General features: G+C 42.3%; 1 protein-coding gene across 2 annotated transcripts in view; it reads left to right on the top strand.

Moving 5' to 3' along the window:
* Positions 1-27,642, top strand: part of nell2a (neural EGFL like 2a) — a 112,551-nt gene extending 84,909 nt beyond the window's left edge. Inside the window, exons 15-20 of one of the 2 annotated variants that reach the window (XM_058074908.1) lie at positions 1,063-1,158; positions 16,800-16,940; positions 19,126-19,319; positions 21,823-21,999; positions 26,281-26,502; positions 27,031-27,642. In XM_058074908.1, coding sequence (XP_057930891.1) covers positions 1,063-1,158; positions 16,800-16,940; positions 19,126-19,319; positions 21,823-21,999; positions 26,281-26,502; positions 27,031-27,072 — 872 coding nt within the window. In that variant the 3' untranslated portion in view covers positions 27,073-27,642. Of the gene's footprint in view, positions 1-1,062; positions 1,159-16,799; positions 16,941-19,125; positions 19,320-21,822; positions 22,000-26,277; positions 26,503-27,030 lie in introns of both variants that reach the window. The other variant, XM_058074907.1, reaches the window with a different exon arrangement.

Genomic DNA, 27,642 nt, shown 5'->3' with positions numbered 1-27,642 from the left:
AAATTGTCACTGCGCCAAGCTGAAAATCCACGGCACGGCCATCTCGGTGCAGTCCAGTCTACCAAATTACCAAATCATCTGTGCCCAGTGGTGCGCTGGACCAAATTTAACCACTGCGTGGGCTGCGCCACACTCCACCACCCTGCGCCACCTCATGCTGTGCCACAAAATTAGAGCCCAGTGACTCAATACAAGGATGATGTCATGTTGAAAATCAGGCCAACACCTTTTCACATCACTGTATATTTAACAATAATAATAATAATAATAATAATAATAATAATAATAATAATAATAATAATAATAATAATAATAATAATAATAATAATAATAATAATAATAATAATAATAATAATAATAATAATAATAATAATAATAATAATAATAATAATAATAATAATAATAACAATGTTTAACTTTCCATCTCAACCCAAATGAAGAGATTTTCTGAATGTTTTCCATCTGCGTGTTAGGCCGCTCTGAACATGGCTGGTTATATGTTATGTTATGTTTGGGGGTGTTTTTACTGACATGTTATTAAAGTACATACGTATAAATGTTTTAAAGCATGCAAAAAAAAACCTAACACTGTGTAGTACATCTCCTTTCATGGAACATGTGCTCGCTCCGGAAAAAAAGATCATGTTTATGGAGGAGCTGCACTATTTCCACACACAATAAAGCTTGTAGACATATTCACATATGCATATATATATATAGTATATACGTGTAAATATATATATATATACACACAGTACTTGGAAGCTGAAACCCAAATGAGGTTTTAATATTTGTTCACTGCTGTTTATCTACTTCATCTGCCAACTTGTGGACACTCATGAACAAACAGCCCGACCGTGGATAATGAACATTTTCTGCATTAACCTTGGTGAGAAGCATTCATCATAATGAATCACGTCAGCAAATTAGCTCTTCTTCTTCATGCAAATACGTACTGGATGCTGCTGCTGCTCTAATTGCATAGTTAATACTCATTCATCTTGTGGAATAATGCTTCTTCTTCTTCTTCTTCTTCATTTATTTATTTATTTATTTTGTTAGCCACGTGTGACGACTTGTGCCAGAACGGCGGGACGTGCTTGTCGCCCAACAACTGCGCCTGCCCGCAAGGATTCACCGGGAAGAGATGTGAGACAGGTATGTGAAGGTTATGATGTTACAATGCCGACATCCATTTGATGATTAAATGCATGCTCCGCTCTGCTTATTGGGCTTGATTTACTATGTGTGTGTGTGTGTGTGTGTGTGTGTGTGTGTGTGTGTGTGGATACGCTCCTCTGTGAGTAATGGGCTTGTAGCTCTTTTATTGCCACGATGGAGGATTTGAACTGCTCATGCAGCAGTATGGGAATGCCTCTATATCACCCATTAATCAGTGTAGAGGTTCCGTGCATTGGCCAAATCATCATGGGCCAAACTCCTGTCCTATCCACCCCTTGTTCATCTCACTGCACTGGTGTAAGCTCCATCCATGCATTTTTTTTGCCGCTTATCCTCACTGGGTTGGCAGGGGTAAGCCTATCCCAGCTGACTTTGGGCGAGAGGCGGCGTACACTCTGGACTCTGCACCAATCACAGTGCACATACAGACAAGCAATCGAGGGTTTTGGATCTCCCCTTGTGGAGTTAGCATGTTCTCCTCGTGCGTACATAGGTTCCCTCCCACATTCCAAAACATGATGTTAATTTAAGACTCTAAGTTGTCCATTGGTGTGAATGTGAGTAGTCGTTTGTATAAACAGTAACCACTGTTGAATCATTTTCAAGCATAAAAATGGCCAAATGAAGTCAAATATAGTAATATAAGGTATTCAAGCCAAGCTAAAAGTCAACTCCTGTCCACCTCCACTCTCCTCTCCAAGCACCAGGACACATTTACATATATGTTTTTTGCAATGTGAGCCATGTGGACATAAAATAACACCCCTATAGTCACCTTTAGACTCCTGTTATTCTTTTTTTCCACCACATTACCCAACAGTCATGTGCAGGCTACAGGGTCACTGGGGGGACACTTGAATCATAGCATGCTACCGAGCAAACTAGTTAGCCTCTTTTTTTTCCACTATGTGATGTAATGTACGAAATACACAGCCAGAAGTAGTCTTCATATTTGGTGTCCTTTTATTACTGGTTCATGTCAATCATTTGTTGTACCCTACAAGTTGTGTACCAAACATGACTGTACCATTTGTTAGACCCAATGATTGTTAAATGAAGTATTCTAATTGATCATGCAAGTACTGTGTGTAAACAACATGGCTGCCCGGTGTGTGCTTTTACTATTGCCGGCGTGGAAGTCGAGAATCTCATCTCAGCCGCCGTGCTGAGTACCACAGTACGTCTAATAAGCCTCAGCAGCGCTGTCCTCGTATCCCATTTCAACCTCCACTGGAATGGCCTTCAGGAAACAAACAGCGGCGCTAATAGAAAGTCAAGTCATGCCCCCCCCCCCCCCCCCCCCCCCCCCCCCCCCACACACACACACACACACAGCCGAGTAGAAGACCAGTGAGCTTTTCTCATTGGCTCAGGTATTGATTGCACATAAAGGTGCTTTTTTTATGAGGCGTCCCACCTTTACTGCTGGTCTTAACGTAAATGAATTTTGTCCCACTGCTGCTGTGAGACGCTGAGGACGTCCGTGTGCTGCCGTCTCTCTCCTGTCTTGTAGCAGCGTTATCACCTGATGGCTCGGCCTTCAAATAGTCTCCTAACTCCTAAGACACGAGGCTTCCGTTCAATTTGACTTCATCCGTACAGTAGCTCACAACCAACCACTGGAAATGAGTCAACTGGACGTGAGCCATTTACTGGTTTTAACGAATACCACCATGGTATGAAAAAGTTGCCGTTTCAAAACCCCGAAGATTGTTTGTCGTATCATTTTTGATAATTGATCATTTTGATTACTGACGTTCATGATCTCATTTTATATTGTAATTTTATTGCAATAAATGCATTCATTCATTCCTTTTCTGCCGCTTTTTCCTCACGAGGGTCGCTGGGGTGCTGGAGCCTATCCCAGCTGTCTTCGGGCGAGAGGCGGGGTACACCCTGGACTGGTGGCCAGCCAATCACAGGGCACATATAGACAAACAACCATTCTTTATTGTAATAAATGAATAAGTTAATTAGGGCTGTCAATTGATTAAAGTATTTGATTGCAATTAATCACATTTTGTGGCTTCACAGTTAACTCATGATTAATCGCATCTCACGGGAAATAGGGGAAATCTCTTTGTGGTAAACAATTCAATGTACAACTACAACGATAATTACATCAAATTTTATGTAAAAGCATATAAATTTCAGAACTATAGGTCATTATTTAATACAATCCGGTCAGCAAGCATATTTTTGTATTACTAGCTTTCTTTATTATTAGCATATCAGCTCTTAAACTCGCCCACAAACGTTCAGCAAATGTGAGCGAGTGAGACCTCACACTAACACAAACATGTTTTGTTTTTTTTATTACAGTGTCAGCTCAAAATAAGATTTATTTATTTATGATACTGGTTTTAAATTCTTAATGTTTGTGAGTAAAAGGCCCATTTAGGAACATTCAGAAAGGATCATTATTGAAGATCTGCTGGCAGCGGCTTGTCTGTTGTTATCTACCTCTTACGTTGCTGTGTCATGTTTTCCAAGCTCTTTCTTTCAAGACACTGTGAGTAAAACTGGTAGGTGGAATGTTAACCCCCCCCCCGATTTCTATGCAGTTGGTAAGGTCACTGTTATTACACAACTTGCCAAGTAAATCCTAACCGCTTCCTCACGGACTTGAACATGGCACAGTACTAACTACATCGTGCAGCAATTTAAGCAATGTTGCAATTTGCGGAAATCTCAATATCGTTGTGGATTGTAAGGAAAAACCGCTGTTGGCTGTTGGTTGATAGCTGCCTCGTTAGCATCGAGTGGCACCAGTATGGCTGCACTGTTGTTGGTCGACATATTACTCATGACGAGGGTCACCAAATGTGGGAACATTAGTGGAGGTATAGAGAGTTTCCTCACTGAACAACAAGTAACAACCACCTAAAGGAAAACTGCACTTTTTGGCTCATTTTGCCCACCTTCCATAATCCTTATGTGAGACTTGAACACACATTTTTCTCTTTTCTGTGCATTATAAAGATATAAAAACAGATAAAAAGAGACAGCTGCATTTACATAAAGTGACCTGCATACTAACCAAGCTACAGAGACATTATTATTGTTATTGTTAACATTGTTACACAGAAGAACTTATTCATTGGCATAGTGGCTCCTCACTGCACCACACTGGCTAACTACAAGCCACTGTGGTGCTAAGTTAATGGAGAAGCCAGTCTGAAATAATAACATAACATTCAAAAAAAAATTTTAGCATTTATGTTGTGACTTCGGCATGTCGGGAGACCTGGAAGATCTGGCTTTGAATCTTCGTTGGGTATCACCGTTCCTCCCGTGCATGTGTGGGTTTTCTCTGACCTTCTTCCCACATTCCAAAAAACAGTCCATAGTCATGAATGTGATTGTGAATGGTTGTTTGTCTAGATGTGTCCTGTGATTGGCTGGCAATCTGTTACACAATCTGTTATTATCAAAACATCGTTTTAATACGACCATTTCATTGATTTCTTCTATGCTTCATCCGGAGCAAAAATCAGTGGTATCATCCTCAAATAATACCAGCTTTAAGACTTTAAGTTCGTAAATGTCATATATGTACAAGTTGAACTGTTTTGGTCCCAGTATTGACCCCTGGGGTACTCCATGCGTACTATTTACACTTGCAGATGTGTATTCTCCTATCTTTACATATAGCTTCCTGTCAGCTAAGTAGCTTTTGACCCAGTTCAGAACTAATCCTCTTATTCCGTACCTTTCTAATTTAGTTATTAGGATGTCATGATTGATTGTATCAAAGGCTTTTGTCAGACCAGGAGACCAGGAGACCAGGTCAATAGTTTGTAAATTGGTGTTTGTCACCATTAAAAAATTGGAACTACCTTAGCTGTTTTCATTTCTTGGGCCAATCTTCCAGTATGAAATGATAAATTATTGATGTACATCAGCGGTTCTATGATCTTCTTACCATTTTTATAATGTTCATTTCAATTCCATTACAATCAGTTGCTGTTTTTGCTTTACATTTTTTTTACAATCGCAATAATTTCCTTTTTTGTTTCATCTGTCAGAAACAGAATTAGGATTTCTTTCTATTGTGGATTAAAATTATTTGCATTTTAGCTTCTTTTTTTTTCAAAGCAAATATATTTAGTGTTGTGACTTGAATTGCAGGATAAGTAGAGTGTATTTTTTAATGTTTTTATTTATTTAGATATAATTTGGGGGAGTGGTTGTTATTTATTTTATTTTTTTCAATAATGATATTTCAAAATAACACATTTTAGAGCTTATAATGTAGTGAAGCTGTGATGTTTTTGTCAAAGGTTATCAAATCATCAGAATCTGGAGAGCCCGCACACAACAGTCATTATTGTTTAAATAGCTGGCAACACAACAGCACCTTCTGAATGCCTTATTTCTATTTTACTTTCTTTAGTTGATTTTTGAAAATGCTTCATTTCGCCAAAAACATGTACAGGTCCAATTTGCTTAAATATGCAAAATGTTTGGCTAAAAACAGGCTATACTCAACAATGATTGATCAATTGATATGTTTTGGAAAAACTGATAGAGCGAAGTCGCCAAATTCAAAGCACGATGTGGCGATGGACGACTGTATTTGTGTTATACCCGATGGTTGCGTCATGCTATGATTATTATTCAGTTATTAAGGCATCTCTGTCCAACACTTCCGTATATAACCGAGTATATTCTTAAAGGAAAAACTAGTGTGCTTGTTTATTCTGTTGCATCTGCTTTATTTACAAGTTTTTTGGACATGTTGCATCATATATAATACATGATGTGTGTCTGTGAGTTGTAAACAACTCCATCAGATGTTTGCCTACTGTTGTTGACATAAATATTTCAAATATATTCAATATTTACATACAAATAGAGAGAAAAGCTAAAAATCTTATTTCTATTCATTTTTTTCTTTTTTGATGTGATTTTATTTCCTCATAGTTTCAAAATGCTGGACCACCACCACCACCAGGGACCCTCACCAGATTTTCAGGCCCAATTTAGTGTGATTGACAAGTTATGTTTTCATTGTTTTGCAGTCTCCTTTCAGTGTGACGAAAGAGATAGACGCTATTTAATGTTGGATGTGGTGAACAGTCCTTTCAGTCATGGATGGAGCTTCAAGGAATCGATGGAGGTGACGACTTCCAGAGGAGCTGAAGTGGAACAAAGGAGACAGAGATGTTCCCAGACTGACAGAAGAGGGTTCTAGGGGATCGGGGGGTCTAGCCTGGTTTCCTCCCACGTGTTTGGGTGCTGGTGGGTGAACATGGAAATGCTTTCACTAAAGTCTGAACCGAACCTTCCTTCTTCTCAGAGAAGCCTGGCAGCTTTTAAAGGCCTCCCCTGAGACGGCTGCAGACTTGATGGCCTGTCATAAAACACACCCACACGAACCTAAAACCATGCACACACACACACACACATACACACAATGTACCAGTTGGCCTATTCAATTGTTGTTTAGTTTGTGTTATAATTATGCACTCATGTGTTCTATATTTGTGCTGTTTTTGTGACTTGTCATTATCATTGTGTGTGTGTGTGGGGGGGAAGGCAAGCTGACAGACACCAGCTAGCCGAGAAGTGTGACACCTCATGAATTATGCAGGGCACCGCCGAGGCAACACATACACGCACACTCACACACACACACACACACTGGAGTCATGGATATAAATGTAAGCCGGGGTGGCCATGTAACGTGTGCCCCTGACAAGCTGCACAGTCAATATGGCCGCCTTAGTGTTGTTATACGATGTATAATGACCACATGTTGGAATATTTGGGTTATTTCCTCTGTGTTGTTACTTGACCTTTTTGCATGAATGTACAACATTCAAAGTCAGGCTTTTAGTGTGATGTCTACAAACTCGGGTAACTTTACATTTACGTTTACATTTACATGTGGCGTGAACTAGAAATAAACTAAATCATGACCAAGTTATATTTGATATTTATAGGTACAGCTGACATACCGTATCTCTTCAACATTGCATGGATGCTGCAACTCGCTGTAGTCCTTATTTACATATAAACATGTCAATGGAAAGTTACAAAAATGGACAAATTAAGGTGCAAAATGTAAAACCTTTTAGCACAGAGTGAATGTCGCAGGCTCGTAACGAGGGGAAGTTGATCTTTCTCATCACCATTGTTTTCTGACCGAACGCTAAAAATACATGAAACCAGACCACGGCTGTAAAATAGTTGTTACTTCTTGCTTAGTTGTTACTATTGGTTTACAATGAAACTAGTTTGCTACCATATAAACAAATGAAAACAAATCAATGGGAGAATGGGAGGGTAGCGACAAGCGAGGCATCATTCATTTGACCATAGCAAGCTAGCGTGCTAACGTTAACCCACAGGCTAGTATTTACACTCAAAATTGTGCTGTGAACATTGAATGAAACAAATACAACTGACAGAAGTCCATACTTTTATAGCCTTGTCTTTTGTAATAGCTTCCTGGATTATGGAAGTACACCATTCTGGTATTATTCTGGTATTATTCCACCCCGGCAAGCTGACAAGGCTGGTGTCGGTAGCCCAAAACTTTGTCAAGCTCCTCAAAATAAGGCATTGCTCTCCTCTCATTGCTCTTTCTTTTGGTCTATGTAGTCTTTCTTTCATTGCTGAGGTTTGATATTTATTTGGCCTGAAAAAAAGTGAAGGAAATCTCGACCTCCCTTACTTCGAGACGATCTCCTTGTGGGTGTCGAATTGAGGATATGGGCAGACTAAATAACCAAAACGGTATATGAAAACCAGAGTATTTATTCCTGATACTAACAATATCTAATACAGACGTCCGGGCTTAATTTGCATTCCCTGTATTCCAACAGTAAGTTGGGTCTTAGTACAGCGCAGCTGCAAAAAAACCACCCTTTCTTTCCCTGCCCGTTTTTTTATACATTTCAAGATTGTGCAAGACGTGGACCAATCAGCACGCGTCGTCGCCCTGGTTTCTGAAACGTTCTGCCATTTCTTGTGCTGTAAACAAACCATATCATACATAGCAGATATCTCCTGCCTTGGTCATCACTCTAGTTCTCTTATGTGTGTGTGTGTGTTGTGTTAAGGGTCTCAAACTAAGTTTGTCAGTACTTGTGGAACTATGTATTTAACTGTGTTTAAGCTATACGCTGCATCGCGTACTAAAAAACATCTTCATACGCTATGTGCTTGATTTTAACTTTATTGTTAGCTAGCCAATTTAGCTAGCTAAATTTCCTCGGTGCTCCTTCAAATGGACAATAGACAGTGATTTTCCTCTGGTATTCATGTTTTTAGAGTAAAGAATTGAGGTAATTGACTTTTTTGAGGTAAGCCCCCCCACCTCATTATGCAAACAGTTCATCCACTCGGCCCAGGAAGCGTTTGGAGCCTGAGTTGAACCAAAAAAGTCCAATGTGAGTCTACACTTTTAATTTTAACTATGCTGGAGTATCACAATTAGACGCATGTTTCTCTTCTTCTGTGACGACCAACCAATTTTCTACTGTCCTGTCGTGGAACTCCTCCTGGATGACATGTAAAATGGTGACTGGACTCAGGAATGGTGATAATCCATAGTAGGGTTTAATATCATAGTAATTTGCTATATGAATATTTTGTCACAACCCTATTTGGGAGTGATGCCGGCTCCCAGCATGCATTGTGGTTCAAGTTGCCAAAATAACGTTTGAGTTATTTATTATTCCCCTAGTAGGAGTTGCCCTTCTTACCTTTACATGTGCTGTCATTTTGTGTGTGTGTTAGCGCTGCCGTTGTCTGTAATGTTTTGTCTAGTGAACCTGCTGTTCATTTCTCAACAGTCTCAGTAGAAAAGTCCAGACTTCCAATTCCACAAGAAAGCAGTCCTTGGCTAGCTGTGAGACATAATCCTTCCAGTGTGTCCTAGGTCTACCCGGGGGCCTTTTCCCAGCTGGGCATGCCTAGAACACCTCACCAGGAAGGAATTCAGGAGGAATCTGGACTAAATGCCCGAGTCACCTTAACTGGCTGGTTCTTCTTGAGTCTTCCAGGTCAGCTCTGGCTTTACCACAACGGTTCTGTACAGCAAAGGCATTCATTGTCTGAGTGTCTACAGTAATGCCATACAATAGTCGACCTCATGCACCAAACTTCCCTCAATCGTGAGCAAGACCCTGATGTACCTGTACTCCTCGACCTGGAGCAGGCGCCTTACTCCCAACCCGTAGGGTACACCCCACCCTTTTTCGCCTGAGAATCATGGTCCCAAGTCTCATCCCAAAAGCTTCTCACTCAGCTGCAAACTGCCCCAGTCAACATTGAAGGTGACAGCATGATGATCCTGAGGTCCCCAAACTAGACACCCTTGAAGTCCTTGAAGTCTGCACCTCGAAACTCTAAACGTTAGGAATCAATGACAAATTAAGGTGTCAAGACCCCAAGAAAGCTTGGTACCCTTAATACTTTGGTGCATACACACAAATGACTCTTAGAACCCTTTCCCCAACCCGAAGCTTTCGAGAAATGAGCCTCTCGTTCACTGGGAATGACCCCAACACAAAGGCACTGGGCTGGGGGACTATCTCCCCTGCGGCGACTTCAGAGTACAACGGGTTCCAGCCCATCTCGAGGAGTCTGGTTGCTGGATGCAAACTGTGGTTCGAGGTGAGTCGGACAATGTCTAGTCGGAATGTCTCAACCTCTCGAACAAGCTTGGGCTCCTTTCCTGTCAGAGAAGGGATTTCCCATGCATGTCCCAAGAACCAGAAAACCTTTGTCAGGCCTGTCAGCGAGGACTTGCTTGCCTTGGAAGACTCTACACTGCAAAGAGGGCTGGCCAAAGGAATGGGTGGGGAAAGCAGGGATTGAACCACCAATCTTTTCACTCCGTGATCAACGTGCTCTACCTCCTGCACCACGACCTTGCAGATCAATAGCAGTAAATTAATAAATGTATATCATAAAACATTTTGATAGACCTTTGGTGTCCTGTTGCTGGTCGGGATTGCTCCTCCATGGCCTCTTGCTGGTCTCTTCGGGGGGATGCTACAGGGGCAGGTCTTGTGGAGTTGGCCCTGGCTTTGCCCGCAAAAAAAAAAACACGAAAAAATTTTACATTTTTGAGCGAAACTAGACCAACTAATCCCTCATTCTAAACTTTAGGCTGCACTATGAAGTCAATAAGTAATTAGGCCTTAAAACCAGGCAAATGATCGATCATGTCTAGAAATGTGATTTTACATCTTGGCAAGAGGTAAATCATCGGCAGTGTACCAAGGGCATCTAGTCCTTACAACATGCGGTCGCTCCTATGTTCACAAGGGGCTTTGTGTAGTTTAAAGGTGCTTTTTGGTTGATACAAATTGTCCTGAGCAGACCTCACACAAACTTCTCACAAGAGGAGAAGCATTTTGAGTCATCCTCTCACTCCCAAGTTGTTTTTGATCAGCAGCTCTGCTTTGGTAGTTGCTGTGTTTGAAAGGGCAGCACACAGAGAGAACGAGCGATTTGGCTGAGACGCGTGGGCCTCCTACACACTCTTGGAGGCTCGTCAGGCTTCCACTTTCACACCATTGTGGTCGTTTATCAGCAGTAGTGTTGATTTCACGAGATTGTGTTGGCATGAACACTTTTTTTTTTTGAGTTTTTGGCTCCTGCGTGACGCCAGGACAGAGACGTGTGCTGCTATAAAGGTACAGCTTTGTTCAAATGTTTGCAGTTCCGTGGCCGTCGTCATACTTGTTATTTGTTCAGATGCTCACTGAGCTGAAGTCTCAAGAGATCTATAAAGTTCCGACTTTTGAGGTTCAACTGATGTTGACATGTACGGTAATGAGTAGAGGTGATTAAAAACAGGAGATGAGGCACAAATGTAAGTGTCCTGGAAAGGAGGAGGCCACTGTGTCCTTGAGGTCATCCAGGGATAGTTTTCTTTGGCCAACGGTTGTTTGTCCTTTGCATAATGCCCAATGCAACAGTAAGATTAGAGGCGTGGCCTTCACAGTACCCATGATGCATGACTGCATATTGCAGCTCACTGGCTGCCTTACAGAGGAGGCTGTCAGCGATTGTTTAACCTCAAATGGCTTATTTAAGTGCAATGATTATGTAGCCATTATTTATTTAGAGACAGCCTTACAAAGGGGCTCAATCCATCACTCCTAATTAGTGTGTGTTAATTAGAAGCCCGCTAATGGCGGGAGCTGTCGTTCAGCAAGAGTGCGACCTGCTGCTTCTACCCGAATGGAACGTCTCACCCAGTGAGAAGCCGCTTTGTGCTGCTTGCACGGCTCTCAGACCTGCACGGCTGCGTTGCTCCACACTTCAAGTGCATTTTATTCTGAATATGCAGTACTACAGCAATCAGGGGTGTCAGAGTTGTTTGGGCTCATTCTCGTGTTGGAAAACTGCTTCCCAATGTTGGAATTCATTTTTTCATATGAACAAGAGTGAAGGCAGCGTCATGCAGCCTAGAACTTGAAACTACCACCACAAAGGTACCAGGCTTCAGAATGCCACAGGACCACAGGACATCTTGGACTTTTTCTGCTCCCCAAGTTCCGGCAGAACTCATGCAGCCCCAGACCTCGACACCAGCACCACTAAGGACGCAGAGCTTTAGAACGTCACAGAAAATGTTGGACTTCATGTTTCCTCTCAATGAACTGAAGTTGACCTTGGTGCCGACAGCACTCATGCAGCCCCAGACTGGGATGCGACCTCCACCAAGGAAGCGAAGCCTCAGAATGCGACAGAACATGTTGGCGTTCATACGTATATCCCCTCAATGAACCACAGCTTCCCCAGTTCTGTCAGAACTCATTGAGCCTTACCACACGTACCTGGGATGAAGATTTAGATCTGGATGCAAATGTCTTTGTGCATATTACACACGAGTGCCTTTACTACAGTGAAGACCAATACAACTATAATATTATGCCAAACGGCAAGCTATTGATTATTTACTATAATCATAACAGTAGAAGCATGTATGCCAACTACAATAACATAAGTAATATCTGAGTCAGTGCAAGGAACCATTCATAGAAATTACAATCTGCTGGTGAGAAAGGTATAGATTTAGAGCTAGAAGATATGAAATGAAATATATAAACAGGAATCCATCAATCATGGTCAAGATGTTGGTGCCCAAAGGCCTCTGCGGATGGAGGTGGACTTCCCGGAGGCGTCGTCGCTGATCTGGGTCTTGAAATATGATTTAAAATCTTGGCAAATAATTCAAAAGTCTAATTGGAACCCAGGGATTTTTCCTGGTAATTCCTGCTGGACTTTTACCAGGATGATCAGGTGAGCCTCTGCGGGGATGGAAATAAGGCTCCTGGAGGAGGTTGAGGATGGGAGCGGTAATGAGTGCCGCATGGAATGTTGCACTGCAGCACCGCATCCCGACCTGCAGAGCGATCCCTCCCTCAGAGCACGGCCATCCACTAAGAGAATCTTAACATTCCAGGTGGAGAAAAGGAAAAACGGACAAAAAGTGATGGGGACGATGAAAGGACGAGATAAGGAGAATAGATCAAACTGGCTCCAGAGTCGAGGCACACTGCAGGGTGAGCGGAGGTGATGACAGTTTTTTTACTCCTCCATGATTGACAGCGGAGCTAAAACTGGAGCATGTAGAAGGTGGAAGAAAGGAGAAACAACCATCCGCTTGGTGCTCGTTTTATGCTGCTGTAATAGCGCCCTTGTTGCCGACCTGCCACTCAGCATAACAAGAAAACTCCTCATCCTCCATCGCCTCCATCCTTCCTCCTGCCCATCAAGACCTGAACACCTGTCATTTACTGTGTCAATGCTGAAAAGTTCTGCTCATTCAGGACACCTTGAGATACACCTAAAGCTCAAGACTAGAAAAAACTGAAACCACATTTACTGTGACTAAGATTTTCCCGCCCATTGAAAATGAATGGGCAATTTATTTGGGGGGCCCCCTACTGGCGAAAAATGTGTTTGCAATTATTTTCTGTCTTATATTTCAGCCCCCCAATAAATGGTCAATTTCAATGGAGGAAATGTATTTTACTTTACATGTAGACCTCAGCTGACTCTGCTCACTTAAGCCACCATGCATATGCAAGTGGGCGTGGCTGGGGTCGTAGTAACGTGGTCCTCTCATACCCGGATGGTTGCTGGTTTCAACCTCGCCTCGGTGAGTGAAACACCTTTCCAAGTTATTTTAACATTTATTCTGCACAGAATTCACACATAATTTCCACTGAAATTGCTTCATTTAGTTATTTTATACCTTACCTGTACTTGCTTGAGACACGTTTTATCCAAGAGGAGACTGCGGGTCGGTCAAAAATAGAGACCACTCTCATGGAGGATGGAAGAGACTTAAAAAAAAAAAAAACAAGCGGCGAGGATGCAGACCAAATAGAAAAGGCTTTTTGTGGAGCAGGTGGAATGCTGAAAATATTTTTAGACACTGGGACATAAATAGCGTCTTTGAGGGATGAGGTAATACGTTCATGCTGCTGTTTTGTCATGGGACCATAGAACATAGTACAGTACTACAGTGGCTGACTGATTGGTGGGACTTGGGTGACACAACTCCATAATACCAAAATGTGGTCTGCTGGGTTATGTTGATATTCCGTAATATTTAAGATGCTTCTAAAATATACTTTTCCAGAGCTGGACTTGTGTTGGATGCGTTTTGTTGCATCTTTGTTGGCTGTTTTATGGTTCTCTGGCGGTATTCTGCTGCCTGGCCACATGCTTGTTTCCACCTTCCATGCAAAGAACTTAACCACTAAGGCATAAGACAAATTGAGGTAACTTTTAAATAGGTAAAGCCTCATTTGCGGCACATTTGATTAACACTACATCTGCTGCAGATATTCTATGAAAAGCCTGAGAGCTCATTAGCCAATAAATCCCATTGCTGGCTAGGCGGCGGGTGGAGGACACTGCAGCCCGCTTTACCCCCCCCCAAACCCACACACACACTTGTCACATGGGACAGTCTCTTACTTGAATGAAATACTGGTGCAGCATCAAATCAAATTATATACAGTAGAGTGAGTAGTAAACCATGTATATGCTGCATATTATACATAATACAATACATGAAGTGAAAATATGTGGCAAAATATGCAGTGTACAAGTGGTACCTCATATGAAACCGAGGTCTGGCTGTATTTTGGTGTCAACATCAGTGGGCTCCCAAAGGCCTTCACTGAGTGTTTTGTTCTTACGAAAATAGTTGTTAAATTAGGCCTGTCATGATCATCAATTAACCACATTCATTTTGCTGGCAAAGATATATTGACGTGTAAGCGTGTTTGTTTTCCTCTTCTGTCTGGAGAGTTCAGTCTGTGCATCGGTCTCAACACCCGTGTGTGTTTCCAGCAAAATGAACCGAGTAAGTGAAGCCTCCTGTCAGTCAGTCTCAGTCTCTGTATAAAACGCCATCGTTCGTCAATTCAGCCCATTTGCGCATCGTCCTTTTGTGACAAAGGCAATGAAAATAAATATTACAAAATGGTGGACGATATGTTTCAGCTGCTGTGATTCCTAAAGTATAACACCCAGGGGTGGGCAAACATTTTGACTCGCGGGCCGCATTGATTTAACAAAATTGACGGGGGGGGGTGCTAGACTCTATAGTACAAGGTGACCCAAAAAGATGCGTACCCATGAAAATTTCAATTGTGACTTTGATTAAAAGGCTATTTATTTCAAATTACAACCACACATTATTCAGTTTATGGAAGACCATTCACCAGAGTTTCAGCTATTTCTGTCAATTTTAGTCAATTTATGGCTTTCCCAAGATGTGTTCCAAATGTCCACCATTCCGTGGACATACCCAGGCAGTACATTTAACGGAATGAAGCGGCCTCTTAAGCACTTTGTCTGGAACCTCCAAACCCCAAAAAACATTGTTTTTGCTATTGACGTGCCCGGAAAGCAAAAAATGGGCTTCATCTGAGAACCAGACGTTCTCAAGAAAGTTTTTGTCATTTTCAAGCACATTACAGAACCATTCACACATTGTTACCCGCTTTTCCTTGTCAGCATCAGTTAGTTCTTGCTTTTTACAGTATGTAAAGGTACCCTGTATTTTACACGTAACAGTCCATTTTTACAAGTATCATACAATCTGCTATATGTGCACTTTGAGATCATTTATTTGATGTAAAGTGCGTTATAAATTACATTTATTATTATTATTAGGTTAGGGCGCAGACCTCACAGCGAGGCGACCAGGGTTCAATTCCACCCTCGGCCATCTCTGTGTGGAGTTTGCATGTTCTCCCCGTGCATGCGTGGGTTTTCTCCGGGTACTCCGGTTTCCTCCCACATTCCAAAAACATGCTAGGTTAATTGGCCACTCCAAATTGTCCATAGGTATGAATGTGAGTGTGAATGGTTGTTTGTCTATATGTGCCCTGTGATTGGCTGGCGACTAGTCCAGGTTGTACCCCGCTTCTCGCCCATAGACAGCTGGGATAGGCTCCAGCATCCCCTGCAACCCTTGTGGGAAAAAGCGGTAAAAAATGAATGAATGAATGAATGATTATTATTATTATTTTATTATTATTATTGTTATTTTTTATTATGTGTTTGTGTCCCTTTTTTCAGAAGCATTTTGTAAACAGCTGTCTTCGGGCGAGAGGCGGGGTACACCCTGGACTGGTCGCTAGCCAATCACAGGGCACATATAGACAAACAATCATTTTGGAGCCCAGTGAGGATAAGCGGGAGAAAATTAATGAATGAATGAATTTTGTAAACAACAGACCACATCAAATAATGAAATTGATAAAACAGCTACTTCCACCATCAAAAGGTTGGCTCAAGCCGTGATGCCAGGTTGTATGTTGAGTTTAAATGAAATACTTTGGAAAGTATTTCATTTCAAACACTTGAAACGAAAAGTATTTCAAACACTTGGCGGGCCGGATGTGGCCCCCGGGCCGTAGTTTGCCCACCCCTGATAACACCTCATTGTGGGCCCGGGGTTTGGATCCCAAGATGCAGAGAGACACTCACATATTAACAAAAGAGGCGCAAGAAGAAAACAATGACAGTCCATAAAAGTACAACAAAAAGACACCAAATGACCAAAAACTGAATGCTGCTATAGAAAGAGAGGAGGTGGAAAACAAACCGTTACACAATCATAGGTAACAGGTAACAGATTTGGCCGGTTGGGATTCAGATGCAACGGACAAACGACAGTTTAAGGAGCCGGCTCTAAAAGCCGTTTCATTGGCAACCTCCCCATCACTGCTCAGTAATAAGGAGACGGGAATTGATGAGTTGGTCGGCGTCAACATGTTTTTTTGGCTGTGCTTCCAAATGCAGTGACATTTCCGCTACAAATAAAAGAAGAGGGATGAAAGATGCGGAGAGCCAAAACGATGGGGAAACTTGAGAGGATAGCATCCAAGTCAAGTGCTTCTCCAAGTGAAGCTTTGTAGAAGTAAAGCGCTCCCGTGCTGTTAGAAGGCTTTTTCCCCTGCAGCTCGAAAACATTTCCAGCATTTTATGAGCGTGTTGGTGGACTTTCATCACATTGACGCCATTTGACGGCATCAGGAGCATAGAAGATTGATAAGCACGCATTGGTTTCAGCCATACCTGAATGCATCATCCCATCACATTCTTCTCCTCCTCCTCAGACATTGACGAGTGTGCGGACGGCTTTGTGGTGTGCGACAGCAGATCCACTTGTGTCAACTTGCCCGGCTGGTACCACTGTGAGTGCCGTGACGGCTACCATGACAACGGCTTGTTTTCTGCCAACGGGGAGTCGTGTGTCGGTGAGTGGACCTCTACTTTCTCCTCCTGTCCTGACTGAGATATCACACGTGCAGGCCGGGAAATGCATACGCTTGCTTAGGATATTCAACTGCCGGCCCAAAGGCCAAATCAGGCTTGTGAATGACGTCAGACCAGCCTGCAAGTTCACTTTCAAACTTTTTTGAGGTGGGTCCTTCAGAACACAGGTCCAAAATCCTCTATTAACAGGGGTGCTGTGCTCTTTTTAAGGGCCTACTCTTTTTAAGTGTCAAAATCTAAATTAGCAGTCATCCAACATCTATGTATATGATAAAAGCGCTGTTTTGTAGGATCTACAAAACCGCCAGTTAAAGCTCCTCAGGAGAGCCATACAGTAATGAAGGACCTTCTGCAACAATGCCAGTCAAAGATAATCTACTTTTTGTAACGGGGCTGCTCTGCTCTTTTTAAGAACCTACTGCAAAACTGGCCGGCCAAGATCCTCTAAATGATGGAAGTGTTCTGCTGTTTTTGAGGATCTACTGCAAAAATGCTAATCCAAGTTCCTCTATATGACTTGATCGCTCGGTTTTTAAGACAGAAGCACTCTGCTGGTTTTAAGGACCTGCTGCAAAAATATTCAAAGATTCTCAATAAGACAGGAGCACTCATCTCGCAGTCTGTTCTTAAAGCAGCTGAGCACTCCTGCAATGTAGAGGATCTTTGAGCAGCAGAGGCATTCATTCATTTCATTCATTTTCTACCGCTTATCCTCACGAGGGTCGCGGGGGGTACTGGAGCCTATCCCAGCTGTCTTGGGGCGAGAGGCGGGGTACACCCTGGACTGGTGGCCAGCCAATCACAGGGCACATATAGACAAACAACCATTCACACTCACATTCATACCTATGGACAATTTGGAGTGGCCAATTAACCTAGCATGTTTTTGGAATGTGGGAGGAAACCGGAGTACCCGGAGAAAACCCAAGGAGAACATGCTAACTCCACACAGAGACGGCCAAGAGTGGAATTGAACCGTGGTCTCCCAGCTGTGAGGTCTGCGCACTAACCACTAGACCGCCGTGCCGCCCAGCAGAGGCATATTGAGTTTTTTTTGGTTACTCCCTGATGATATTATTTATGTCGTGAAGTAAAGGTTTTGAGGTACGGCAGCACTTTATTTTCAAAATAATAGTAAAGGGAGAAGTTGTTGTTTATGAAAGCAATGAATGAAAATGATTGGTCTTTCTGAATGTAATATCTTTCTGCTCAACTTTATTACGCTAAATACCCAAACTGTCTTTTGGCCTGTCTTTCAACATGTAAGCTGTCACCACGCGAGCTTCCAACATTCTACACGAAAACGTTGTAGACACTTCCTGTAATACTGCTCGCCACTCTACTCGCTGACTCCATCTTGGCAGTACCTTTGAGTGACAGGTGCAAGAATAGTGGATGTGAATAGCATTAGCAGCACACTAGCTAGTCACCAGGAGAGTGACACATCATCATTCATCACCATCACTCAACATGTCAGCAAAACGTGCATACATTATAGCAATGGCATTGATTGTATTCATTATGTATTGTTGTATGAATATGAAGCCACCATACATCACTATGAACCTGGAGTTTGTTTTCAGAGCGGTTGTGTACCACAAATATTAGCACTCAATTAGTACTCAATAAGGTCATTCAAATCGTACATTGATGCATTCCCACATAGTATCAGCATTTGGGACCAAATATGAGGTGAAATTCATTCCTTCATTCATTTTCTACCGCTTATCCTCACGAGGGTCGCGGGCAGTGCTGGAGCCTATCCCAGCTTTCTGCGGGCGAGAGGCGGGGTACACCCTGGACTGGTGGCCAGCCAATCACATGGCACATATAGACAAACAACCATTCACACCGAGGTGAAAGTCAAATGGTAAAAATACAGTATAGTACTCCATAGTACTCAAAATGTGCAACATTGGACAAAGCGTACTTCAAGGACCATCACCCAAAGTGGGACAAAACGCTGAAAAAAAAATGGGAGATTTCTATCTGTGTATTATTTGTGAATAAAATAATGGCTCATGTTTCCAATACTGGTATCACTTTACATCACGTTTGATGTAGTTATTGTGTAGTTGCGTATCCAATCCCTAACTTTGAATCCCTAGTCATTCGTACTTCCATTGTGGGCATCAACAGCAACGTCTTCTTTCCCACCGAGTTCAGATATCAATGAGTGCAAGACGGGCAGGAACACCTGCGCCAACGACACCGTGTGCTTCAACCTGGAAGGAGGCTACGACTGCCGCTGCCCCCACGGACACAACTGCACCGGCGATTGTATCCATGACAACAGGGTCAAACACAGCGGGCAGGTGTGGGTGCTGGACAGCGACCGCTGCTCCGTGTGCTCGTGCCAGGTAAGAACGAAGGGAAGGGATTGGGTTGACTTGGGTTGTTGAATGTCCCGCTTTGCAGGTATTTGAGCCATGACATGAGGCAAAGTGCCAGAGGGGAGATGCTTGTGTCTTTGTCTCTCAATGCCAAGCATCTGAACAAAGAAGAAGAATGATGTGTTCCCCTGCCGGGCCAATCAGCAGCAAATGTCAACTTGTTTTGTCCCCTCTGTCCCGTCCCCATGAAACAATCAGTGACATTTAGAACAACAACCAGGACAAAAACAACAATGTTAGGGAAAGCGTCTTTTAGTTCCTGATCCGTGATGCTACTGCTTCTTCTGTATGTGAGACATACAAGCATGAAGGACCAGGATGAAACCACCTTTCGCTTAACAGCCAAGCACGTCGGCCGATTGCACCACAGGGACACGTCCACAGCTGGAGGTCTCCTCCTCTCAGACAAACACACCAACCCTCAGTCCACTTCTGACCCGTAAAGATGAGGAGAGAATTGATGCATAAGCCATTTTTTTAGCAAGTAGCAAAATGTGTGCAGAGTTGATTTCATTTCAGACTGATTGTCATCCTCACGACTGTCCCGTATTTCCCCCAAGCGAATGCCAAGTGGAAGAAGTGGAAGGTGATTACAACAGATTAGCGTCGGTGGTGAACGATCAAGCAGCGAATGATTCATTTGATTACAAAGGAGCGGGGGCACAAGTGGCTCCCTAATGGAAAAGAGGCGCATTAATTGATAGCAGAGATTGAAGAGCTGCCTGTCAAATTAGTGGCATTGAGCGGCTTGACGGAGTCGAGGGGTAAACACGTTATTGTTGGGGAGGCCACAGCTGGACGCTGAGAGGATGGGGGGACAAAAGAGGGGCGGAAAAGAAGGTCAGACATCAAGGAACTGGACTGAGGACAGATGGAGGCATATGGTGAAGGTGTGCCCCCCCCGCGCCTGGTCTACCAAATTAGAGCCCTAGTTTACATAAACTAATAACCAGCACACAAAGCTTTCTCGTTCTTCCAGAATCTTCACCTATTCATCAGTAGTTTTTGGATGTTGTGCTTCCTGCAGAAATGATCTGTTTTAATGCCCCCCCCCCCCCCATTCCGCTGTGGTTGGTCACACTCCCGAGTGCTGAATGACCTCCCGATGGTACAATTACAAAGTCAATATTATAGGAGTTGATAAACAATGTAGGAGTTGATAATAAAAGGTGATGTATCTTTTTAAAATGTCAGCTTTTAACATTCAGCCATATGTGTTGGATCCCAAATCATCCTTGGACAGGCTCAAGTTTCTCAAGAAAAAAGGTTATTTCAAGACGTCTCTCTAAGTAGCTTTAGCATTTTAGAGTTTGATTTTCTACAGCATCGGTAACTACCAGTGTGAAAAAAAACTTGGGTAGAGCCAATAATTGTTGTGGATTGGGAAACGGCTATTAGCAAGCCCAATCCCTGTGTGCACACTCTATAATGCTACATAGACAAGCACTTTTGCTCCAGGACTTGGACAAAATAAACACAGGACGCTGATAAATTGTTACTTACTACTTGCCCTTCTGACTCTTCCACACAACCAAGTAACGTTGGAAAGGTGTAGGGCTTCAGCAAGATGTTGGCTAGTCCAGCTGCATAGTGGCCCATGTTCATGGACCTTTCCCTAACGAGCCATTGGTATCGATGTAAACAGGGAAGTAGAGCTTGGGGGAGGGCAGAGATCTTATCTGGCCTACAGCCACGGCCATATAAGGACGTCCGCTCCTCTGTGACATCACAAAGGGGCAGTTTTACCATACCTTTTGAAACCGAGCATTTTGAGCCACCCCAAACGTCTCTCAGGGCTCACTTCCAAACGTGCAAACCTCATTACCTGAAATTTTCTACCTTTTATCCTCACGAGGGTTGCGGGGGCGCTGGAGCCTATCCCAGCTGTCTTCAGGCGAGACCTGGACTGGTGGCCAGCCAATCACAGGGCACATATAGACAAACAACCATTCACACTCACATTCATACCTATGGACAATTTGGAGTGGCCAATTAACCGAGCATGTTTTTGGAATGTGGGAGGAAACCGGAGTACCCGGAGAAAACCCACGCATGCACGGGGAGAACATGCAAACTCCACACAGAGATGGCTGAGCGTGGAATTGAACTCCGGTGTCCTAGCTGTCAGACTTGCGTGCTAACCACTTGTCCGCCGTGCAGCCTGGTTTGGAACCAATGAACTGAAATAAAGGAAGGATTTATCACGTACATCAGCGGTGTATACACGTACATCAGGGGTGTATACACGTACATCAGGGGTGTATACACGTACATCAGCAGTGTATACACGTACATCAGGGGTGTATACACGTACACCCCTGATTTTGTGGAAGCGTCACCCCCACTTACTTTACTGATAAGATTGAGGTGACTGCGTGTATTTTTGAGTGTATGTAAACATTAATATCCTGTTCTCCATATCGATCCATGTACCCAATACAGCCTTCAACTTTCTCCTCCTCTTCCTCAGGCTGGCCAAGTGATGTGCCGCAGGATGGTGTGTGACTGCGACAACCCCAGCGCCGACCTTTTCTGCTGCCCCGAGTGCGACCCTCGACTGAGCAGCCAGTGCCTGCACCAGAACGGTGCTGTGACTTACGGCAGCGGTGACACTTGGGTGGAGAACTGCCAGCAGTGCCAGTGCCTGGTAAGTAAAATGTAAACATACTGTAGCTGCTCCGACCACATGATCATTTAGTCATAAATATGTCGCACGACACGGCGGCAACAGAACCATTGTTGTCATGGCAGTAAGGAGACGTCATTGAGATGATTTGGAATATTTACAGTTTTTCATATATAGGATCATTCACACCCACATTCATACCTATGGACAATTTGGAGTGGCCAATTAACCTAGCATGTTTTTGGAATGTGGGAGGAAACCGGAGTACCCGGAGAAAACCCACGCATGCACGGGGAGAACATGCAAACTCCACACAGAGATGCCCAAGCGGAGATTCAAACCCAAGTCTTCCCAACTGTGTGGCCTACATGCGAACATGTGCTACTAAAATGACATAACTTTTCCTCCTAATTTTACATAATCATCCATCTATCTTCTTCTATTCTATATAATAATAATAATAATAATAATAATAATAACCAATAATAATTACCAATAATAATCACTAATGATTATTATTAATAATAATTACTAATAAAATAGTGTATTCTCATAAATGTTTGACCTTTTTCCCTTAATAGTTTGATTTTATTCTCGTAAGTGTTTATGGGAATTGGCTGATACCGATTGCTAGCTAAAGAATCGGAGCATCCCTGCTATTTTATGATGTAAGATTTTTAAACGCTTTTAATGTAGTTATTTTATTTCTGTTGATCAACTTGTTATGCTTTTATTGAAGACAATTTTATTTGTGTTTATTGTTATTTATTTAACTTTGAAGTCATTATGTCTCATGTTTTTAAGTCATTTTTTATTTTTATTAGCTTTTTATTTTGGGGCTTTTATGTATAGATTAGTTATTTTTGATTATTTTGCTTATTTTTGTGTTTTTATGTAAGTCATTATTTTTATTAATTTTTTTATTATTATTTTACATTTTGAAGTTATTTTTGTTTGATTTTTTTTACAGTTTTCTTTCAATCATTTAGATTTGTATTTGCTTTTAGCATTTTTGAGGCTTTTAATTTTTTCATCTTCTAACTATTTCAACTTTATTCAAGTGAATTTTTCATGTGATTTTGACTTCTATATTTGGCTTTAATTCTCGTTAACATTTATTGTAAAAATTATTTATACGCAAGCAAATTTTCTAAAATGGGTTGCTTTGTTTGTTACTCATAATATTTTATATACTTTTGGCCAAACAACTTTCTTTGTTTTAATATTTTACCTTTATGCTACAACAATGAACTTGTATTATTATAACCACTTTTTCTCTTAAAATAAAAAAATATAATATAATATCTTAATATTTAGACTTTGTTTTTGCAAAATGACATCAGATTTTTCAAGTTTGGATGTTGTTATTTTCTTGTGAAATAATATTGTTAGAATGTGCTGCATACCCACGGGCTGCACACTCCTGCTTTATGTCCATACTGGAAGAAAAGCTCTGGTTGTGGCAACAAATGCTCTTGGTCTTCAAGGAAATGATTGAATAGGAGAAACGTTGTGAACTGAACGGCGAATGTTCAAGGAGAAGAAAATAAATACGAGTTTTCATCTCAGCGTCAGAGCGGAAAGAGTAAGTCATTAGTGAGATGTAACAAGAATTCAAATGACCTTCCGTGCTTTGGCTGCTTTGATGGAGCAAGGCATTTTTTTTCTGAGTGATTCTTTCAAGGTCCACAGAGCAAGAAGAACTGTGTGTGGGGGTGGGGGAGGCGGGGGGGTTACCTTGTCGTCTATTTCTCCTATATATGAATCTTCCACACACGGATTTCCCTGCATTTGCTTTCAGCTTCTTCTGTTGTTCCAAGAGTGCGGAGGCAGCCAATAAGTGATTCCCAGTAAATCTGCACATCCTTACATGTCACCACGGAGACATAAATGCCAAAGTCACGCTTTACACGCCACCTTGTCTTGGCTGCGTCTGTTCAATGACGCACGAATCATTTCCACTGTGGGATCGTTTGTTCTTCTTTCAGCGACACCAGGGGGTCCAAAGTGCGGCCCATTTGTGGCCCACAGATTGTTTTCCAATGGCCAGCATATTCCACCTATAAGATTAAACACAGCCCATTGGAATTACGCTGGAAAAGACTCACACCACAACACCGCACAACACAATGGCGTCTTCCAGGTTAGGCTTTGAGAGGATTCTCCTTACTGCAGATCAGATTGTTTTGGGACCGAAAGAAGGATATTCCAATGGGAGGCCTCACCGCAACACACTAGCTCTGACTTTAGCATACATCAGCATTTTGCATTAACTATCAACTACTATACTATTAAAATGTCTACCGGGCTGATGGGCTGTCAATGTGATGGCTGAAGTCCAGTGTTGTGCTTGTCAAGTTCCTTCTAGCCTTGCGCATCCCCTGAACTTGAAAAAGGGGGTCTGAGTAGCCACACTGAGGAAAGACTGGATCCACTCGATGCTTTCACTGTTTTTGGGTTTATTTAGTGAGGCACAAGTCTTGTTGTGGTAATGTACAGCACAGTACAGCACAGCGTAGCACAGCAGTGTAGTACAGCAGTGTAGTGCATAGGTGCATAGCGCATAGGTGAAAACCTTCAAATAAAAAAGGGGAAAGTATAAGTATACACAATATACATATTTCTAAATATATATAATATGCACAATAATATACATATGCAAGTATTTATATAAGATATAAATCATGTTGTTCAGCAGTATATTAACCATTAAACATTTTAACAATGGTTGGAAATAATTTTGTCCCCTTAACCTGCATTTATTAACTTATTCTTTACTTCATTTCTTTCTTCATTATTTTATTTGATTTATTAAACCATTTGCATTTCCCCCATCTTGCCACGCAACTAAAATTATTATAAAGGCTCTAAATAATATAAGCCCACTGAAAAGAAATGAGCATAGCGCGTTCCTTCGATGCCCAAAGCTCGCTGATCAGCTCAATTGGTGCCAATTAAATGAACCACCACAATGAGCCGCCGTGTGCACCTACGCGACACAGGCGATCGACGGTGTTCCAGATCCCACTTTCTGACCAATTGCACCGTGTTAATACTTCTAATCTAGTACCAATAACTAAAGTGAGGCGCGCGTCACCAGCGGCCGTCTCATCCAAAAAAAAGGGCCGTGCCTTACGTGGCACGGGCGCGTCAAACCACAGCGCTAATATTAACAGGAATTTCTTACCGGCTGCCTCTTCAGTTTTGTAGCTCCAGTTTGCGCAAGGTTTGGGGTGCAGTTCTGACTACCTTCTCATACCACTTGTCTGCAGCCTTACCTGCTGAGAAAGGAAGTGCCCTAATGCAGACGCCCAGGTGCGCTTAAAACTGATTCCCACTTCCGGTTTAGATTTTCCCCACCTGATCTCCCGTGTTTAATTTAGTAAAATAACGTGCTAGTTACAACGAAAATGTATTATTTCCTTACTGAGGGCTATGAAAAGTATTTTTTTTTTATTTATCTTTTTATTTATTTTTTTCCTGTCTGCCTTATCTAAATTATTTTGGACAAGGGTTTGACTTGACAGTGCTAGCATTAGCGATTTAGCTTCAAACTAGCTAGGGGGAGATTTTCAACATCTGAGTAAAAACATACGTCCATTATAGTCATGTGGTTGATCCCATTTATGACGTCTTGTATAAAACTATGTCAGGAACAACATCAAATGAAAAGCACTCGATGAATACAGAGCTTTTTTCAGAGAGGTTGTGTCCCACAATGATGCACATTAGCACTCAAAGTCATCAAATCTTACCTTTATGCATTCCCACATAGTATCAGCATTTGGGAGCAAGTATGAGGTGAAAGTAAAAGGGGGAAAATACATCCAAATACATCCAAATACATCCATACAGCCCTCTTTGGTCGGATGGTACATTCAGTGACAAAACGTAGGACAAATCACAGCTAGCATGAAACATTTAAAAACTGTGGGATTTCTAATTAATAGTTACAGTAACTATAACTGTATATATAGTTATAGTTATAACTAGTTATAGTTTTTACACTTTGCAGTGGCGTAGTCAAAGTCCTGACCTGGATCCTATTGAGATATTTTTCTTAATAATAAAAATGTTTCATTTAAAAACTGCATTTTGCATCATCGAGACCCCATCAAAAAGTAGAATAGTACTCACTGGGGCATATTTTCCTTCCCAGGATAAGAAAGGAATGTAAAGAAAAAGTCCTCTAGTCTTGTTATAGCACACTGGCATTGAAACAGGAGTTCAGAACACCCCATAACGGTAAATCCTATTTAAAAAAAAAGAAAGGTGGAGTAATGTTTCAATTCCCACCAGCAGGGGCAGGTGGACTGCTGGCCGCTGTCGTGCCCCCCCGTCGACTGCGAGTTCACGGTGGTACCCGAGGGCGAGTGCTGCCCCCGATGCGTCAGCGACCCCTGCTTGGCCGACACCATCCGCAACGACATCACCAAAACGTGCACGGACGAGCACCACATCTCACGCTTCAGCGGCTCCTCCTGGATCAAGCACGGCACCGAGTGCACCCTGTGCCAGTGCAAGGTACCACTAGAACCCACGGGAACCTCCGAGGTCCAACACACACACACACTTAGTCTGTACCGGGGTCAAACTGTGGCCATCAGAAACTTTGTTTTATGTAACAGGAATTACCATACAAGTTAACAGTGATGTACACATAATAATAATTAAAAAACATAACATTAAAACATCTTTGACTGCTTGTGCAGCCTCTTCAAATTACATGTAAACATTCTATAAATATTAGTCAACATATGGGAGCCAGGACAGAGCGTGCCACTTAAGTTTCATCATCAAAAAGTTCTATGGTTATCATCACAGTTTTCTGCTTTGCATTGACTGTGATGACAGAAAATAATGTACAAATGTCTGCGGTCCAGTATGAGATTTCTGCGTTCCGCCCACCTTTCCCTGTCCTTTCATAGTATGAAACACAGGAATTCTGCCTAGCAACAAGTGGCCATGATGTTTGACTTTGGAGGTTCCAGCTATATAACTAGATGAGACGTCCAGCTTTTTGTGCAACGCCATCTGCTTTCTCGTTGACAGAACGGACACATCTGTTGCTCAGTGGACCCCATGTGCCTTTAGGGGGGGGGCACCGGTACAGCATTCTCCCTCATGGAAAATACTAAACAAAAAAAAAAATCAACCCCGCCTCTATTGCCGTCCCCTCACTGATATCATCAAGGTGCGGCTCGTCAGGATTGTTTGGGCCACATGGACGTGTCCTCCTCCTCGTCTTCTTATCAGGATAATTCATCCAGTCATCCATTCATGTTTGATTGTTTTTATTGGAAATGCCAGCAGGTTTGGTCCCATTCATAAAAACACAAGCAGGTTTTTTTCTCATCTTTCTACCAAACATGTAAGATAGCTAATGTGATGATGATGATGATGATGATGGACTTCACTCGCCACCCCACTTGAGCTTGTAACATATGAATATTAACTGGCATGACTGTGCTCCTTTATTTTCCTGATTGGACTGTACAAGACGGTAGTGTTGATGAGTCCCTCTTGGGACCTGTTAGTGTTCCTTTGCCACACTTACCAGTTGTCAGTATTATGTGGTGCTTTGTAGCTTTTTAGTCCACTTTTTGCTTTTTCCAAGCTTGTTATTGTGCAATAGTGAAATAAAGTATTTCCATTTACATTTAA

This window comes from Doryrhamphus excisus, chromosome 6, assembly GCF_030265055.1.
Source record: "Doryrhamphus excisus isolate RoL2022-K1 chromosome 6, RoL_Dexc_1.0, whole genome shotgun sequence".
Lineage (NCBI taxonomy): Eukaryota > Metazoa > Chordata > Actinopteri > Syngnathiformes > Syngnathidae > Doryrhamphus > Doryrhamphus excisus.
The sequence above is the reverse complement of the archived record's forward strand: the minus strand, read 5'-3'. Positions and strand labels throughout refer to the sequence as shown.